Source organism: Glycine soja, chromosome 16, assembly GCF_004193775.1.
Source record: "Glycine soja cultivar W05 chromosome 16, ASM419377v2, whole genome shotgun sequence".
Lineage (NCBI taxonomy): Eukaryota > Viridiplantae > Streptophyta > Magnoliopsida > Fabales > Fabaceae > Glycine > Glycine soja.
Genome location: NC_041017.1, coordinates 36,929,887 through 36,947,733, shown reverse-complemented (window position 1 = coordinate 36,947,733; position 17,847 = coordinate 36,929,887). Strand labels below are relative to the sequence as shown.

The 17,847-nt window shown below is 33.7% G+C and overlaps 2 protein-coding genes and 1 non-coding gene across 4 annotated transcripts; 1 reads left to right on the top strand and 2 right to left on the bottom strand.

Annotated features, from left to right (window-relative positions):
* The first annotated feature begins 1,557 nt into the window (after nt 1-1,557).
* Nucleotides 1,558-1,628, top strand: TRNAG-GCC. The gene has a single exon. It is a non-coding gene; the product is annotated as a tRNA-Gly (tRNA).
* Nucleotides 1,629-2,971: 1,343 nt separating this feature from the next.
* On the bottom strand, nt 2,972-5,347 carry LOC114389569 (box C/D snoRNA protein 1-like). The gene is made up of 5 exons (XM_028350267.1): nt 5,116-5,347; nt 4,490-4,691; nt 4,148-4,216; nt 3,899-4,031; nt 2,972-3,761 (listed from the first exon to the last, which is right to left on the bottom strand). Exons 1-5 carry the CDS (start codon nt 5,345-5,347, stop codon nt 3,141-3,143), a joined length of 1,257 nt encoding a protein of 418 aa, XP_028206068.1. The 3' UTR covers nt 2,972-3,140.
* A 4,018-nt stretch (nt 5,348-9,365) lies between these two features.
* Nucleotides 9,366-17,329, bottom strand: LOC114389635 (LRR receptor-like serine/threonine-protein kinase ERL1). 2 transcript variants are annotated; one of them, XM_028350348.1, is made up of 27 exons: nt 16,982-17,329; nt 15,648-15,786; nt 15,474-15,545; nt 15,311-15,382; nt 15,117-15,188; nt 14,958-15,029; nt 14,766-14,837; nt 14,541-14,612; nt 14,348-14,419; nt 14,196-14,264; nt 13,970-14,041; nt 13,789-13,860; nt 13,629-13,700; nt 13,478-13,549; nt 13,322-13,393; nt 13,139-13,210; nt 12,969-13,040; nt 12,824-12,895; nt 12,658-12,729; nt 12,488-12,559; nt 12,315-12,386; nt 12,147-12,218; nt 11,999-12,072; nt 11,739-11,870; nt 11,305-11,643; nt 10,711-11,081; nt 9,366-10,047 (listed from the first exon to the last, which is right to left on the bottom strand). In XM_028350348.1, the coding sequence occupies exons 1-27, from the start codon at nt 17,100-17,102 to the stop codon at nt 9,679-9,681; spliced, it is 2,982 nt and encodes a 993-aa protein (XP_028206149.1). In that variant the 5' UTR covers nt 17,103-17,329; the 3' UTR covers nt 9,366-9,678. The 2 variants fall into 2 exon arrangements, with proteins under 2 accessions (XP_028206149.1, XP_028206150.1); XM_028350349.1 differs by having other exon boundaries at nt 17,130-17,329.
* Between the last annotated feature and the right edge of the window lie 518 nt (nt 17,330-17,847).

Below are 17,847 nucleotides of genomic sequence, written 5' to 3'. Positions count from 1 at the left end.
CGTTACTCTCACTTGTAAAGGATCCATATCCTGAGTCACCCTCTTAACTTCTTTTTAATTTTTGGTGTGTGAAGTGAAACTGTGGTCCCCCATCTCGCCAACTTTGCTTCTTAAAGCCATGAGGACCTTTTAAGTTTTAATGCATCGTTTATCACAACATCTATATAACATTTTCAGTGAAGAAAAATGTTTGATGAATACTAATTATGCTATAAGAAAAAAAAATATAAGTATTATTGAGTTTATGACGGTGATAGGAAAAGAGAATAAAAAGAAATGAAATATGTTGGTAGAGTGTTTAAAATAAGGTGTTTTTGTATCATTGATTCTTTGGTAAATGCTACTGCTACATAAGACCTTAGGTCAAGTGTGGTTGTAATGGTCACGTTGGCCATTTTGCTGATTTAGGAATGACATGCATTTCAAATACTATGCTATAAATAAGAAAAGAATGTAATTGGAAGATTAAAAATATATCAGCAAATAACTAATAGTAATAGTTCATGCATCAAACGCGCTTGGTTTCTTTTTTAAAACTACATACAAATAGCAATGCTTTGACCTTGGGCGTGAACTGTTCAATATGTATATACATCACTTCTTCCACTTTTTTAGTCTCAAACAAAACTCATTTGAATTGATGAATTCATCGAGTTACGTAACTCAGTCATATATATGTTGCTGCTTACTTGATTTCCAAAATTCCTTTTACTCAATTTTCTAAGCTAACTAACTATTCAATTCACGTCTTTTACGACCCTTAAAACTCATGAACCGTATTGGCATATATATCCCAATTGATTGAACGTTTTCCCCGTCCCTAGCTTAAATCAGGTTGTCACCAGTATAAATAATGTAATAATCTTGAGATAATTTAATTATATTAATTTTAAGTAAAAAATAAAATTATTTCAAAAATATTATTCATTAGAATTTGATATCATGAAAAAAAAATTCATTGAAAATAGAATTAAAATTAAATGAAAGGTGTTTTAGGAATAATAATATTAAATAGGACCAAATTAATTAAATTTATTTACATGTCCAATATATAAAATTATTTTTTTACCTATATATAACTTCAGATTGAATACTTAATCATTGTTGAACAAATATAGATAAATCTTACAATAAATAGAATTCATCCGAACTTGCATACGATGTGTATCACAAAAATATCATTCTTTTGTTAATTGCAAGATCTGTTATTTATTTTTTTTTTAAAAATCTCTATATATGATCCACATCTATTTATTTATATACATATCACTTTACATTTAAATTTGAATCATTTAACTATAATTGATTTTACATACTATTACAGTATTACACATTTGATTACAAAATAAAAATCATCTTTCGTATTTAGAATGAGCTGGATTGGTACCCACATGATGTTATTGTACAACGGCAAGTAGGCCTCACAAAATCTTGTTTAATTAGGGGGAAAATAATATAATGTTTCTTCAGAATATGTACCTCTATTGTTCTTAAGTGTAACTATGAATTAGCTTCTAGTGTTTATAAATCTATGTACTTATAAGCCTTTCAAAATCAGCACCAGTGGTCTAGTGGTAGAATAGTACCCTGCCACGGTACAGACCCGGGTTCGATTCCCGGCTGGTGCATGCTTTTTGCAACCATTTTGTTTTTAAATTTATGTATGGAAATGATATCATGTACTACTCGTAACCTCGTATACTTGACTTGCTCAATCATTGATGATAATTGACATTTCATATTTGCATGCATACAAAATGGTACCTTGGCCTTGGGGGATGATATTTGTGTGGAAACGACACATTCGTACAACTGCCACACATAGTACAATCATTTTACAACCACTCAGTAGTCATCATACTCATTGTAAAATACGGTCTTTTCCTTAAACGTAGCTATCCCACACCATCAATATTGCCAAAAGTATTTTTGTGTTCAAATTAATTTAAGTTTTTTTTTTTTTGCACATTTTTTAAATTAGTTATTTTTAAAGATGTTCATCTCCAAATTTTAATAATTAACATGCTGACATTAACAAGGGAAAAAATCACATTTTTTTCAATCATACACTCGCATACAAAAGTTCATTTTTTATATTATTTTTTCTTTCTTTTTCATTATATCTCTTATTATATTTATATTTTCTTTTACTTCTTTTTCTCAATCAAATAATATATTGTCCATACATTATTTATTTATTCAAGGACACTCATTGAATGTTTAAATTAAAAAATGACCGGATAACTTCATAGAGGTAAAAGTATCTTTTTTAAAAATGTTTTCTGAGATGTATCTTGAAATATCCCAAGTACTGCACATTCATATCCTCGCTTGTCGAAAATGTTTGGTAATGGTTAAGCATTGTCCTGCTGAATTTTGTTAAGCTTGGTCTTTCCATCCTCGTTACCATTGCCTTGGATTACGGAAATCAAATGCAGTTTTGATTTTCTTCTAGAGCGAATCTTGCTTTAGTAAAATTACAAGATTTTTTTATTATTATCGATTATGAAATAAGTTTGATTACTGTATCAAGACATTTGGAGTGAGGGAGTTCTTTTGCTAAGTAATGTGAGTGTGCTTGTATTGTGAACTTAGAAAAAATAAGATTTGAAAAGTTACTTAAACGAGGTCAGTAATCTATAAAAAAAAAAAAAAATTGAAGGGTTTATTGATATTAATGAAGGATGAAAGTTCAGAATTACAGAAGCAAATTGGGTGCCTGCATCTGTGGATTTTTTAAGCTGTTTGACCACCACAGGCTCTTCACAATACAGTAGTTATTGTTATGCATTTTGATCGTGATTTTGATAGTATTGATGTTAACTTGCTATATTTTTAATAAGCGATCTTCAAAGATACCACTATTTAAATAAACTGGACTAAGAACATCTTTGACAGTGAAATTCTTAACTCTTAAAGTTCTATCATGGCACAAAAAGATAGCAATCTAAAATCTGTCACGCTGAATATAAAGGAAAATATGAACTTTTAAATCATGTCCGCACAACTGAAAACTCAGCTTCAAACATATTATTGGAAGTAATGGACCTCAACCTCAAAACATATAATATTATTGATGTTGTCAATGTTTTCTCATTTTCTCTCCAACTATTCAACAGAATTGAATTATAGACTACCAATTATTCTAAAATTTCCCCTTCCTCCAATTCCTCTGGCAAAGGGAATAATTCACTAGTACCAATTAAATCAATTTCATTTTCTGCTTTATTGGCAAATTCACTATCAAAATCAAAAAGATCACCAGGATTTGTCTGATCCAATATATCAGTATAGAAATCCATCAAATCCTGATCAAAGTCAAATGCCATATCTTCAGAGAATTTTAGTTCATTGGTTTCCATCAAAGAATTCGAAAGATTACCCCCAGTAGCTCCTTCAAACAGAGACTTCTCTGAGGAATCATTTGGTGCTTTCTCAGAACTCATATTTTGGGTCATCACTTCATGCGATAAACTTGATTCCACTTGCTTCATGAGATCAAGAACCCGAGGATCTGCAGAGTTGTTGTCATCTTCTATCACTTCCTCCCTAAATGATAAACCTTGAGGGATTTGGTTGTCTTCACAATCTTTCTGCAGTGATTTATGCTTGCTGGTATTGACATCCTTAATAACTTCAAAATTGATTCTATGAGATGGCAAGAAAACAAAAACAACAGGAAACTCCAAAATGACTATATTTGCTAATTGTTGTCTGATTGGCGCTTTTATATCCAACTCTTTGAAAGGTGACTTGGGACCCTGTATTTGCATGAACAAGATAAAATTAATAACTAATATGAAATCATATCTTGATGTGTTCAGTCAACGTGATCCTACAAGTCTGCCAGCTCAGTATTATACAGAATTTCAACCATAGAAAAGGTAAAGAAAACTACCTTCGGGTATTTACGAATGAAAAGCTTTAGACAATCCAGCTGGACTTCACAGAATTGCTTTAGCTGATTCTTCCAAGGACCAGGCATGAGGTGCTTCTCTAGAATGGAGTAAAAGCTTGTATTTTCATCAACTCTGGAGAACATGAGCATAATTCAAAAATTGTATTCTATAGAGTCCAAGCATGCAATAGGAATATAAGGTGTAGTAGTATTGTATTCCAAATCAAAGGATTCATCTATGTTACTCACCCATGGTCGAGTAAAACAATATCTGTTGAGTGAAAATGTAATTCAATTGTCCAAGATATAAACTTCTTCCTGAAAGCATTGTATCAAGCAAAAGTTAGCAATCTAAAAATGAAGCATTCTTATAATCTACATCTCCATTTGGCATCAATGTGTTAAAAAGAAATCATCACAACTTGATAAAAAAAAAAAACTTATAATAAGAGCCCCGCATATCCTCTTTGTATATCACGTATACAGTATATACCAAAAGATCAAAATTAAACTAGGAAACAGTAATTAGCAAAGTACAAAAAGGACGTCCTCCTAATGCAACAAAAGCTAGTTATAAAATGATGAAAATACCTCTGGTCATATTGAGACCGGTTCTTCTCTCTTTTAGACATTCCATTAGGGAGAAACATCAGTTTGGTTCTCCTGCTCCCAGCAGCATTCTTTAGGCTTCTAAGGTAACGAGGTAACTTAAAATAGGCATAAATGCCCAATTTATTTCTCATTCTTTGAGCAGATTCAGCCACCCTCTTCACCTCCTCCAGCAAATTATAGTCTAACCAGGGAACATCACAAAAATAAACACATAGATTCAGACATAGATAAATTAGAAGAATCCACCAACAAAACTATCCAAGTGCAGCTGTACACATTTACAAAAAATCAGACACGATAACAACAATAAACATGATGAATGAAGAACATGCAAAATGCTGATAATTAAATCTAAGAAGAACCATGAACAAGGATGTGCATCCTCAAAGTATAAAATAATATAAAGACATAATTTTGACCAAATATAATCAATGGGCACTTCAACCAATTCTCTATTCCGAAAAAAAAAATTGTGTTTTCTCATTCATACTAACACAACCTGACAAAAGGGTCGTTTTGTTGACTCGAAGGACATTAAGTAATGTAAAAGGGTCGTTTCTTCTGCTCATGCAGAGACAGAATACGAGGTTTAAGGAGCAAAGTACCAGATAACAGGACACTGTCATCAAACTTCGAAAGAGGAAGAAACTGAGTCTGGTTCCTCTTGCCACTACACCCAGTTCGCTCTTTGTGAGACTTCACGCATGGAAGACTGCACGAGTGTAAGGAGCAACCAGGGCACGTGTATTTCGATGGGTTCGATTTGCATTCTTCACACAGTGTTGTTGGTTTTCTAGTTGAGACTTGTTCTTCGGTTTGTGACGCAGAAACAGACATGTTTGCGCTTCCAATTTCACCGTTGCGGGAAAAGTGGCGGCAATTGGCTAATAAAACGCGACTGTGCCGTCACTTTAAAGCATTACTGTTAACGGCGTTTGGGTAGCAACATCCTACGAGGGAGATCACTATTCTAAAGAATTAGGGTTTCAAGGTTAATAATGGGCCATATGGGCCCAACGTTTTTTCTTTTCTTTTTTCTGAATTAGTTTGTTGGGTTTCATTTAACTCCAATTTATCTTCTCTCTTTTTTTTCATTTTGAAGATAAAAAAAATAAAATTTTAGTAAAATATAATAAATTTAATATTGACAGTAATAATAAAATATAATAAATAAAAGTAATAAAGTAAAAATATAGTAAACAATTTAAAGCATCACAGATAAAATAATAATAGTAATAATAAACTAAGCAAAGAAAAACATTTAATGTGATAAACAAAAGAATAATAATAACAATTAAATTAATCTTTAAACCAATCCAAAAATTCAAAATCGGTAACCTTCCATCTAACTTAGGCACCATATATATCTAAACAAAACCAATCAATGTTTGTATTGGAACAAAATATGTCAAACTGGAATAATTGATTCATGGAATTGGACTGAAGTGGTTTTCATTTCAAGAAGTGTGATGTTTCACATTATGAGGCTTGAAACTCTTAATTTGAGTGGCTAATAATGTGAATCCGACATTGTTTCTCTTTTTTCTGCACTTTGTTGGCTGGTTTGGTAATTTATTGATAATTAATAAGAAAAGAAACAATTTAGTCATATTTTATTACAATTTGTATGGGTTTTGATGACTAAAATTACAGGTTTTTTTGATGTAAAACAAAATAAATGTTTAAAAAAATAAAATAAAAAATCAATGTTGGTTTTAAGTGAAAATCATCTTAGAATATCATGATTTTAAAATGGTTTTTTGATAAATTGTCTTAAAATATGAAGTTTTTAAGACGATTTTTTAATATTAACGTGTTAAACATTTTTTAAACAAGAAATAAAATTTTCTAAGACGATTTTTTATCGAATCAATGATGAAAACCAACATACTAAGACAGTTGAAAAAACGTTATGAAAACCATGGAGGTAGTCCCTTCCCCATCACAATTTGAGGTAAATTTGTTTCATATTTAATATATGTATCAAGTTGATGTGTTGTCTATGTTGGAGGCTGAAAACACTCAAAGTAATCATCAAATTTTAAATAGTCAATCTGACAAGGCTTCAAATGAACCAATAAGTGTGGAGGGTCAAGAGGGAGGCTCCAATGTTCAAAAACCTCAAAAGAAATGTTGTAAAGCAATCAATATCTAACAGTGTTAGAGATACAAGTAAATTTTGCCTTATAGACCTAGATCTTAGGCACGGGATCATTTTACAAGAGATCCTAAAAGCAAAAAACCTAGAGCTATATAAATAATCAAAGGGAGACCCTATTGGATGGGTGGGGGTCCTAAGCCTTTACAAAATAAAAGGAAAAAAAACAAGTTAAGCCAAATCAGGCATTTCCTCCACAAGCATATCAACTTTTCTGACTAACTCTATTTGACAACTGACGTCCTTGTCAACATCGAAAAAGGAAGCATCGAAATCTTTGAAAAAGTAAAACAAGAGCGACAGCACCTGCGTCAGGAAAAACCACGACATCACTAGCAACAACATCACCAGTGTGAATGTTGGAGACTTGGTAACTAGTGACATCATAATCGTCGTGGAGATGAACGAGATCGTAGTTTGAACTCACCCCTATTAGACAAACCTTTGACAACAACATCCTGCCACCACTGGAGCGAGCAAAATGCTCCCTAAAAAAAGACATGAAAAAGGAAGAGCGTTGATGACAACGTACCTGAATGATGAATAAATGAACGAAAAGGACGCGAGAAAAAAGAAAGGTGACTGAAGATAGGAAGGATGGCCAGAAAAGCAACAATAGAGTGGGAAGTTTTATAGTGTTTTGGAAGCTTTTGGTGATTGAAGGGATGTACCCGTTTAGACTGATAGGTCCTTTCCCAAAGCCACAAATTAATGCTTGGGGAGAGATGCGACCTTTGGTTGTCCTTTTGATGTTTCAAAATTCAAAGGACACAATCATTGCGCCTTTTTCAAAAACGTGTGAAATCATTAAATGTGTCTAAAATGGACATAAAAGTTGATAAAATGACGATTCAAATGTCTTGTCACTCAGACTCGGCATTAATTTAAAACACCTAAATGCGACATTTAGGTATGATGTACTTCTTAAATTCAACTACAATCAGTTGAATACTTGGCTAAGAAATAGCAAAACCAGAATACTACTAAGATAAAGTTCTTACAATCTGCCTCAAAGCTTGAGGGACATATGTCCTACTCGAACTCAGCAGACCTCTGCATTTGACAACCAACCGAGTAGGATACTTAGATTCAGAGAATATGACAATTTTAAAATAAAAAAAAAGGGAAACTTTATTTTTATACTGAAAGATATGAGATAACCTCTAAATCCAGAAATTATCTATCATTAAAGGAAAGATAACATAAGATCATATCTTTCTGTAATTACATTATCTCCAAGGGAAAATTGAGATCTATGCATCCAATTTCACCACTATAAAAGAAAGTCACCAAAGCTTAAGTATTTCCTTTTCATTCTTGATATTTGCTTATCTCTATGTTTCTAACTTAAGTATCGAAGTGTCATTGCAATTACCCCATTCTTGTTCGTGGAGGAACTCAAGAAGAATTATCCTCGTGAAAGAGTTATGCCTAATCCGATGTGAACATGTGCCATACATTTTCTTTTTCTTATCTTTGTGGTAAACATACTTTTTTCCTTCTCTTACGTATATTATATAGATGATAACTAGGCCCATTTCAATATATACTTAGGGGATTTAACTTTGTTGATTTTTAACTGAGAATTTGGATGTATTATTTCAGAAAAAGAAAATTCTGATTTTTTCAAGTTATATGGTCCTATTTTGACTCATTTACTAAACAGGTTTAATTCCTATGCCACCAACATCATTTAATTGTGCACCATACCAAAATACTGGCCTATTAAACTAAACTCACATACCTCTAAAGTTGAAATTCATTGTTTACATAGTATGACAGTATAACTTTGTTGTAAGACTTTCACACGGTACAAAAGTTCATTTTAATCTATTAGATCAACTTATTTTTAAATCAATGGCTATCATTTTTTGTTTTTCTTTTCTTTTTTTATTTTTGTCACTTTTTCGATTTTACCCTCGTCTTTTCTCTTTCTCTCTCCCCCTTTTCTTCTTCCCCTCAACTTCATCATGCTTTCACCTTCTCTACCTCTACCGTAGGTGTTCTCTCTCTCCCTCCTAGACTCTTACCGGAAAGAAACCCAAAGCCCTCCTAGCCTCTAACAAAGCCGACGTGAACCCTTCCCTCTCATGCTTGGATTTTTTTTCCTTTTAATAGCTAAAGGTGGAGATGTCAGCAACGACTCAATACCCCACAATTCTTGTAACTGGTTCATCCCCATTGTCTTGTCACTCACGTGCTCGCATTTTTCTATTTTGCCAGTGACAATGGAGTCGTTGTCGACAACGACACAATGGGAGACCCCGCTTTACTGCTCTGGAAAGTATGCTACAGTGTCGATACAGTGCATTACAACATCATGGTAGTTCCCGATGAGGAGAAAGGAGGAGGGCCATCGAAAATCACTTTTTCAAAGTGGCATGCGGTGGTCGGAGTAAATGAGGATGATTAGGTAGCGGAGGAGATAAAGGGTTTGAGGTAGATGAAAGAGAAAAGGTGAAAGAGGGGGCAAAATAGATAAAAAGAAGAAACCAAATAAACAATAAAATAAAATATGAAAAAAGACAAGAACCTTGATTTTAAAATAAGTTGATCTAATATATTAAAATGAACTTTCGTATCAAGCGAAAGTCAAAAGTTTTTCACTTTCACTTTCCCACGATAGAACCCGTGTTGTTGCAATCATTAGTATTCCCAACCCCTTGCGTAATTCAATGAAAACTTGCAAACTTGAGATGATAGTGAATTATCATTCTATAGTTATTATCTTGCATGTAAATTGAGGAATAAAACATTAGTATCATAAGATTTGCAGTATAAATATAGTTAAGGTGGGGGCACTACTTGGCATGTTTCTCCTGACGTAAGTTCAACTCACAAGTTATGTCTGCAGAAAACCATTCCAGTACTGCTAAAGAGAAATACTTGTACAAAATAGGGTGGAAACCTTCTATAAGCTCTATTCTCTTTACTGTCAATTAAGTCTCCACACTCTTCACCCCAACATTTGGCTTTGGCATGAATAATGGATACGTTGAACATGAAGTGCCTAGAGGCTGTTATTTGATACAACATCCTCAAAGCGAACAAACCATTGATCATTAGAGAACTGCTGAGGTTGTAGCCTATCCATTTGTAGGGGGTGGAGGTTGTTTTGTTTTCCCTTTTGAATCACAAACTGTGCATAATCAATGGTCTTTGAAGAAGGGACGAAGATATTTTTACTGGGAGGTGCTGGGAGTAGTGATGCCAAAACCCTGGCAACCTCATGCATGGTTGGCCTCTCGGAAGGATTTTTTTTCGTGCAAAGAAGAGCAAGCTGAAAGGTCTTCTTAACATGGGTCAGATCCATGCAGGTAATAGACACCTCAGGATCCACAGTCTCCATTATAGTGTTGTTATCTGCCTTGGATAATATCTGCAAGCCATGTTACAAACATTATTATTGCCAGCTTTAACAGGAAAAGACTTGATATCTCAAACACATGTATCAGGACTTATGCATATTGAAGATATAAATGTGTTTGGTTTAGCTTTTGAAGAAATAATCATTTATTTTTACCGGCTTCCCGAGTGAGCTTTTGAAAATTATAAGCGAGTATTTCTCTATATTTAAGTATTACCAAAGATGCACCAAGAATTGACTTCAAAAAAAAATGATGCACCAAGGGTTGCTGAAACAAGAGCTAACACTGATGTATATACTTAGCATTTCTTGTTCAAATATGATCATACCAAATAAACAAAACAAACCTAACAAACCACATAGTTGTCTCACTAGATGAAGTTGGCTATATTATGGATCAGGATCACACGACAATATTCAGCTCGACAGAAGATCAAATCTTTAGAAATAAAAAACTTCGTACCCCATTGCCCAGAGGCTCTTCGCTATGCGAAGGTATGGGGGAGGGATATTGTACGCAGCCTTACCCTTGCATATGCAAAGAGGCTGTTTCCGGATTCGAACCCATGACCAACAAGTCACCAAGGCACAACTTTACCGCTGCACCAAGGCTCGCCCTCAAGATCAAATCTTTAGAAATATTAACCAAAAATTGAATAATGCAGATATAATTACCAAGTGATGCAAATTGGAATCGTTGTCCACTGCTTTCTTCCCAGTTAGTAGCTCAAGAAGAACAATGCCAAAGCTATACACATCGGATTTTTCATTCAGCCTAGATGTTCGGGCATACTCAGGGTCAATATAGCCTATTGTGCCAAGAACAAACGTTGACGCATGAGTTCTTGCAGTTGACAAACATTTGGCAATGCCAAAATCAGAGAGACGAGCTTCAAAGTTTTCATCCAGCAGGATGTTTGAGGACTTTATATCCCTGTGAATGATTCTAGGATTGCAGTCATGATGGAGGTAAGCAAGTCCTTCAGCAGTTCCCACGGCAATCCTCATGCGTGCCTCCCAATCAAGTTTTACCTTTTTCGAGGGACCTGTCAGATAAGACAATGATGTCATAAAAACAATCTAAAGCTACATTAATTGAATTGCCTCGAACAAAAGAATCAAATGTGTTAACAAGTTTAAGATTAAGACATCATTAATCTGAGGAAAATTCCAAATTCCATGCACCACATACAAGTTTTTTTATTGAAGATGAGATTTCATAACACAGTGAAAATTTATAAGGAGTTGTTTCAAGGTTAGTGAATATACCATGAAGAAGATCCCACAGAGAGCCATTCTCCATATAGTCATAGAAAAGAAGATTTCCATTAGGAGTTAGAGCATAACCATGCAAAGTGACAAGATTCCTGTGTCTGATACTGCCAATAGTTTCAAGTTCTGTCTCAAACTCCCTTGAGCTGTGTGGATGCTGGTTGTATAGTCGTTTAATTGCAATTGGCCGGGAATTCTTTAAAACACACTTGTACACAGTACTAGAGGCACCATACCCTACAATATACTTCTCATTGAGATTGTCAGTAACTCTCATAATGTCATCAAAGGTATGGATGGCCAAGCCCATATGAAGAATTACAAGCTTGGGTGGCCCTGAAGAGAAGGAAGCAAAAGCAAAAACGAGTGAGAATTTGGCTCACAAAATAATACTAAGCAATAAACATAAGCAGTTCTTATGTTCAACATGCCTTGCCCAGTTCCACTAGATCCTTTAATCAATTGCGTTGATTGGCTTGATCTGTAGATTGCTATAGTTACCATGGCCAATAATGTGATGGTACCAACAATGAGACAAACAATTGCAGCCCTTGAAAAAACCACTGAACAAAAAAGTGCAGAATAAGTTTCATTAATACATTGAATTGAAATACTTTTTACCCCACACAAACCGATGTTACATATAAATATAATCGCAACTATCAAGTCATTTCAGATGGATGTTACGCACCTCTGGATTTTGGCATGTAACGATCACATATGGATCCTAACCAATTTCCACATAATAATGGATTTCCAATGAAGCTGCAACATATCACATTAAAATCATTGATAAATGAATGTTGAAACCAAGAAATTCCTAGATTTTTCCACAATACCTGTCAGCAGAAAACCGTGAGAAGTTCTTCATGAGAGGAATGACCCCAGATAAGCTATTGTATGAGACATTTCTAACACATGAAACAAAGTAGTGAGACATGAGACCCTCAATCACAACACTGAAGAAAATTAAAAGAAGACAGTGACTAGCTGTTAGGAATACACACAGGAAGTTAAGACTTAAGCAATTGGTAAGCTGATCTGGAATCTTCCCACGCAAATCATTGTTGTTCAAAATCCTATCACAGTTTCAGCAAAACAAAAAAGTCATGAACATGCTACGCTGAATATGTGTAGTGCAATAAACATCAAATGGGAAATGTATTATTGCTTGACGTACAGAGACACAAGATTCTGCAGCTGACCAATTTCCGGAGGAATGCTGCCCAACAGATAGTTGAATGACATATCACTAGAGGCAGAAACAGATAGTTATGGATCCTTAAAACCACAACAGACAATTTAATTTGACTATGAATTTTAACCTTTAAAAAGAGCAACAAAACTCACATAATCTGTATGCTTCTAAGATTTCCAAATTCAGCAGGCAAGGGGCCCTGAAGACTATTATGGCTCAAGTTCCTAAATACAATGCAGAAATATCACAATTGCATCAACAAGTGAAATTCAAAAGTACAAGGCAGATCAAATGGTTTAATATCAGCTTTCATCTTACAAGGTCAGAAGATGCTCAAGATAACCAACTGACCCCGGAACATGCCCTGAAAAATTATTGCTAGATAGATCCCTAAAACATAACAGAAAAAACTAATTCAGCATATATAGAAAAAATTATTACTAGATAGATCCCTGAAACTTACAGCGTGTCAAGATTTATTATATGGCCCAACTCAACAGGTATACTCCCTTTAAAGTTGTTTGCAGAAAGATTTCTGGAAATCCAACAAAACTTTTTCATCACATTAATAAGTTGGGAAGAAATTTACTAAAAAAAAATGAAACAAGTCTAAATACGGGAGATGAAACATACAAATAAGTCAAGCTCTCAAGCCTGCTAAAGCTCAAAGGAATTGAACCACTTAAATGATTTCCATGCACATTACTGCAAAAGCAAACAAATGATTGGCCAATGCTCCAAGCTATGGTATTGATAACACTACAGAATGTTCAATAACATTCCACATACTCTCAGACTAGAGTTCAAAAACCTTACAACTTATTCAAGGCAGTGCATGAGCTAATGTTAAGTGGAATAGATCCTTCAAGATGATTATTGGCTAGATTCCTGGATGACAGTAATTGAAGCAAGTTAACACCACTGACACTGAAAAATGCAAAATGACCATGAGACAGAATGACTAAAACTCACAATTCAAACAAATGTTCAAGCTTCCCAAGTTCATCAGGAATTTGGCCTACTAATTGATTGTCATTCAATTGCCTGAAAAAACAAATCTTCTTAGCAACTTCATGAAGAAATCAGGAGATCATGAGGGCGCTAAAATTGGAGATTAACTCACAGGTAGCTTAGTCTTGACATATTGCCAAGTTCGGGAGGTATTGGTCCAGTAAGCATGTTTCCATGAAGGTACCTAAATGATAAAAAACAAAAGAAAAGAAACAAACTAAGACAAGTAATGATTAACAAGAGTTATTATCATTGTGTGAAATTATACTTACAGCTTTCCAGTATAAGACAAATTGCCTAGTATGGGAGGAATGGGTCCTATTAGCTCATTGTCACTCAAATCCCTTCCACAATGTGATAATACAAATAATACATGATTCATCAGTGACCCAAAATTATTTCCAGAAATGTAAAATAAAAAAAAATGTTCATGACTAGTATACTTGGTCTTACAAAATGGCAAGTGCTTGCATTAAACCAATGACTTCTGGAATCTTCCCAGTTAGTCTATTTCCTTGAAGCGACCTGGGAAGAGAAGGCAATGATTACTGCATTCTATACAATTCTAGATAACAAGATGACAAAAAAAAATCTACCAGGAAGTGATATATTTAGAAGATAATCTGATACGTCAGCAAAACATTAGAGTAGTATCAGGTCCACAGCCAAATGTACTCACAAAGTAGCTACTTGAAGAAATCCAATATTATAGGGAATCTCCCCAGAAATCTGATTGTATGAAAGATCCCTGAAATTCATTACAAAAAAGTTACAATTTGGACAAAAACCAACTACAATGCAGCTACTGAAAGCATCAGTGAAGTAGCATACAAGATTGCAAAATTTGTACAGTTTCCAATGCTGTCAGGTATGGTGCCAGTCAAATTATTGCCTCTCACGTCACTGAGAATTCAGGTTAAATAGAACAAAATAGCAAATTTAATAAACCAAGGAAGATTAAAAGGATATATAAAAAAGAAGAAAAACGAGAGAGAAACCTCATTGAAATGGTTGAAATACTCACAAATACCACAAACCAGTCAATTGACAGATATCAGAGGACAGAGTTCCGCTCAACATGTTACCTCGCAACCCCCTATCACGTGATTATATAAGCAACACAAAAACAGTTAAGCTTTTAACCCAAAATTTTTATAAATTACAGTTGCATAGTATAGTAAACTATAATAAGTAACATGTAATAGCGGTAAATGTAAATGATACAAACATATTATGAAAAAGAACTCACAGGTACTGCAAGACTTCATTCCAATAGAGCAGTCTAGGAATCTCACCAGTGAGTCTATTTCGTGCAAGATCACTGAAAAGCATAATCATACGACTATTGGAACTTTGATAGCAATATCCTAACTGTGACATGACTCACATTGGATCGCAATTTTGTTTTCTATACCCCATTAATGGCAAAATGAGAACTTACAGAGTCTTCAAGTTTGAAATTTGGGTTAATGTTGAGGGGATAGGACCAGTCAACTGATTACTCTTTAAATTCCTGCTTTCACCAGCTCAACTCAGGACTTTTCGTAGCATGAAAAACCAAAGAAACACATTAAATGACAAGTTCAGGTTTCAAACTTACAGAAACACAAGTTGCTTTAGCTTTGATATGGAGAAAGGTATATCACCATATAGTTGATTATCAGACAAATCCCTTCCAAATTAAACAAAGAAAAACATGTGATCAGCATTTGTATCATGGGAAACTCCAGCATGGTATGAAAAGAACGACACATAAATAAGTAAATAGAAACAAGATCATGTCATGGTTCATACAGATAAATAAGCTCAGCACAGTTTCCAATTTCATCTGGAATTTGACCAGTTAGTTTATTTCCCTGCAGGTCTCTGTCAGAAAAGCAAAATTCAGGTTAAATACAAAAATAAGAGCCAAGAGAAAAAGTGTACGATCAAATAAACCAAAAGATATAATACATACATGGATTGCAAGTTTACTAAGTCACCAATGGCTGGTGATATCTCCCCACCAAGATTCAAGCTTGACAAATTCCTTTAGAAACAAGAGGAAGCAATGTAACTTAATGTTAACAGAAAATGTAGCTAATCAAAGATATTAACACGATTTAATAGTTCAGAGAGATAGAGAACACACAGAAAAAGCACAGAAAGGCTGACATTGTCACACAAGACTCCGCGCCAGGAACAGAAGTCGTCATTATGCAAAGCATCCCAATCATGCAGAACATCTGCCACATTGCTGAATGAAGACTTAATCTTCATCAATGCTTGTCCTATATACATTTTCACGTGCATGAAAAATCAAGCATATCAAAATCTCATGGGTGTATAAAATCTATGAGCAATATTATTTGAACATAAGAAAATTGACACCTTGTATGACTCCATATACAATAACTTTATCTCTCACTTGCTTTTTATATTCTCCATATAAAATAACTTTATCTCAAAAATACATCCCAAAATCAAAAGGTACACCTTTTTGTTGACCCACATTGATGTTCAAAAAATATTTTCCAAAATTTCTATATCTATATTTCTATAGATACTATATAATATAAACTATCTTACCATCCATTCTATATGTAATTTCCAACATAATACAATGTCAACTCTATAGATCAAATAGCTTATTTTTATTACATTTCTATAGATACTATATAATATAAACTATCTTACCATTCATTCTATATGTAACTATCTTATTTTTATCTATTTTAATAATCAAATGTAACAAAGCAAGGATTTGTTACATTTGATTATTCACAAAGCAAAGGGATGTTGAACGATAGATCAAATCACAAAGCACTCTCAAAAAGATTTTAAAAAGTGCACAAATTACAACAAAATATACGTCCCAAATGTTTCAACCTTAAACAAACAAAACACGGTAGTTCTGCTTAGCCCCCAACAAAATTTCCAATGAAACAGCGTAAAGAACAGTAAACATGAACAGTGAGAAAAAAATACAAAAGTTCGTTAAAGCAATTTTTTTTTCTTTCAGTTCCAAATCACGAAAAATAATGACGCCTTAAGTCTGCCATTTTACATAATATTAAGGGGAAAAAAGGACTTTATATTATAACAACTTCCTTTTTCTTATGTTTTGCAAAAAGAAATATTAAGGATTTCGTTTTATTTTTGTCGTTAGCTTACACAACAATCACATTAAACCGACAAATGAAATTATTCTTTCTGTAACTATTGGCAAAACAACAAATAATTAAAAAATAAATAAAAACCCAAACAACACCCCAAATTAACTGAGTTCACTCACTCCATTTCTCTGGGAAAATCCATGAAAACAACCAAGCTTACATTTTTAACCCTCCAACTTAACCAAACGTGATCATTAGAGACACCCCATGCACGAATGCAAGAGAAACTCTTGTTTTCTCAATGGGGGATGCAAAGGAAACACAATGAACATAAAGGGGTGTCTCAAAGTGAGAGTACGTGCACACACACCTTCATCACCAAGAGGTGAAACAAACGGAGAGAGGAACAGCACAAGCACCATACCCACAACAAGCAACAAAAAGTGCCTTCTCAACTTGCCTACAAAAGCCAACAACAACGCAACTTCCATTGCCACCACACGTAAAAAAAAGCTCACCTTAGAGTACAACAACAAAGAAGATAGAAGGTGAATGGGTTAAGGGCATGTTTGGTTTTTGAGTGAGTGAGTGACAGTCACAGAGCACGAGAAAGTAGAGTATAGAGAGTGCAGGCGATTGGCGTGAAGGGAAGGGAAAATCATAAATGGGGTGTTATGAAGAGAGAGAATGATAGTAGCCGTCATTCTAGTCTATGGGACTCTACACACAAACCAATAACAATATCAATATTAATGGCGATGCCAATGCGTACTTCTCCTAAATCGTAACTCATAACTATGTCACACGCGCCTACATTCACTGTCTACCCATACTTTTGCTTTTGCATATCCCTTTTGTTTTCAATATTTTTAAAAGACAAATCATAGTTTATAATTTTAAAATAAAAGTTATATATATTAATATTACCCAATATATTACTTATGGTCCACTAAAATACAAAGTTAAGTATGTTTGTTTTTAATTAATGTCTCTGGGTCTATTATTTTTATAATTATTTTATTTTGGTATATTAAATTTTAAAAAAATTATTTTAATCTTTTATATTTTAAAAATGTATTATTTTAATTTTTCATTAAAAATGTTTGTATTATGTTAATTTTTAAATTTTAAAATAATTTAATATCACTTTTGATCATTATATTTTATAATTATTTTATTTTCGTATATTATATTTTAAAAGTTTTATTCTATTTATTTATGTTTTCAAAATATATT

Excerpts from the sequence above, each read along its gene's own strand:
- LOC114389569 (XM_028350267.1), bottom strand. The coding sequence starts at position 5,347 with ATGTCTGTTTCTGCGTCACAAACCGAAGAACAAGTCTCAACTAGAAAA. Across the intron at positions 4,217-4,489 it reads CGGTCTCAATATGACCAGAG|GAAGAAGTTTATATCTTGGA; the intron begins GTATTTTCATCA and ends CAATGCTTTCAG. Across the intron at positions 3,762-3,898 it reads TCATTCGTAAATACCCGAAG|GGTCCCAAGTCACCTTTCAA; the intron begins GTAGTTTTCTTT and ends ATGCAAATACAG.
- LOC114389635 (XM_028350348.1), bottom strand. The coding sequence starts at position 17,102 with ATGGAAGTTGCGTTGTTGTTGGCTTTTGTAGGCAAGTTGAGAAGGCAC. Across the intron at positions 15,787-16,981 it reads TTCACCTCTTGGTGATGAAG|GACAAGCATTGATGAAGATT; the intron begins GTGTGTGTGCAC and ends AAATGTATATAG. Across the intron at positions 12,896-12,968 it reads ATAATAAATCTTGACACGCT|GGATCTATCTAGCAATAATT; the intron begins GTAAGTTTCAGG and ends GTTATGTTTTAG.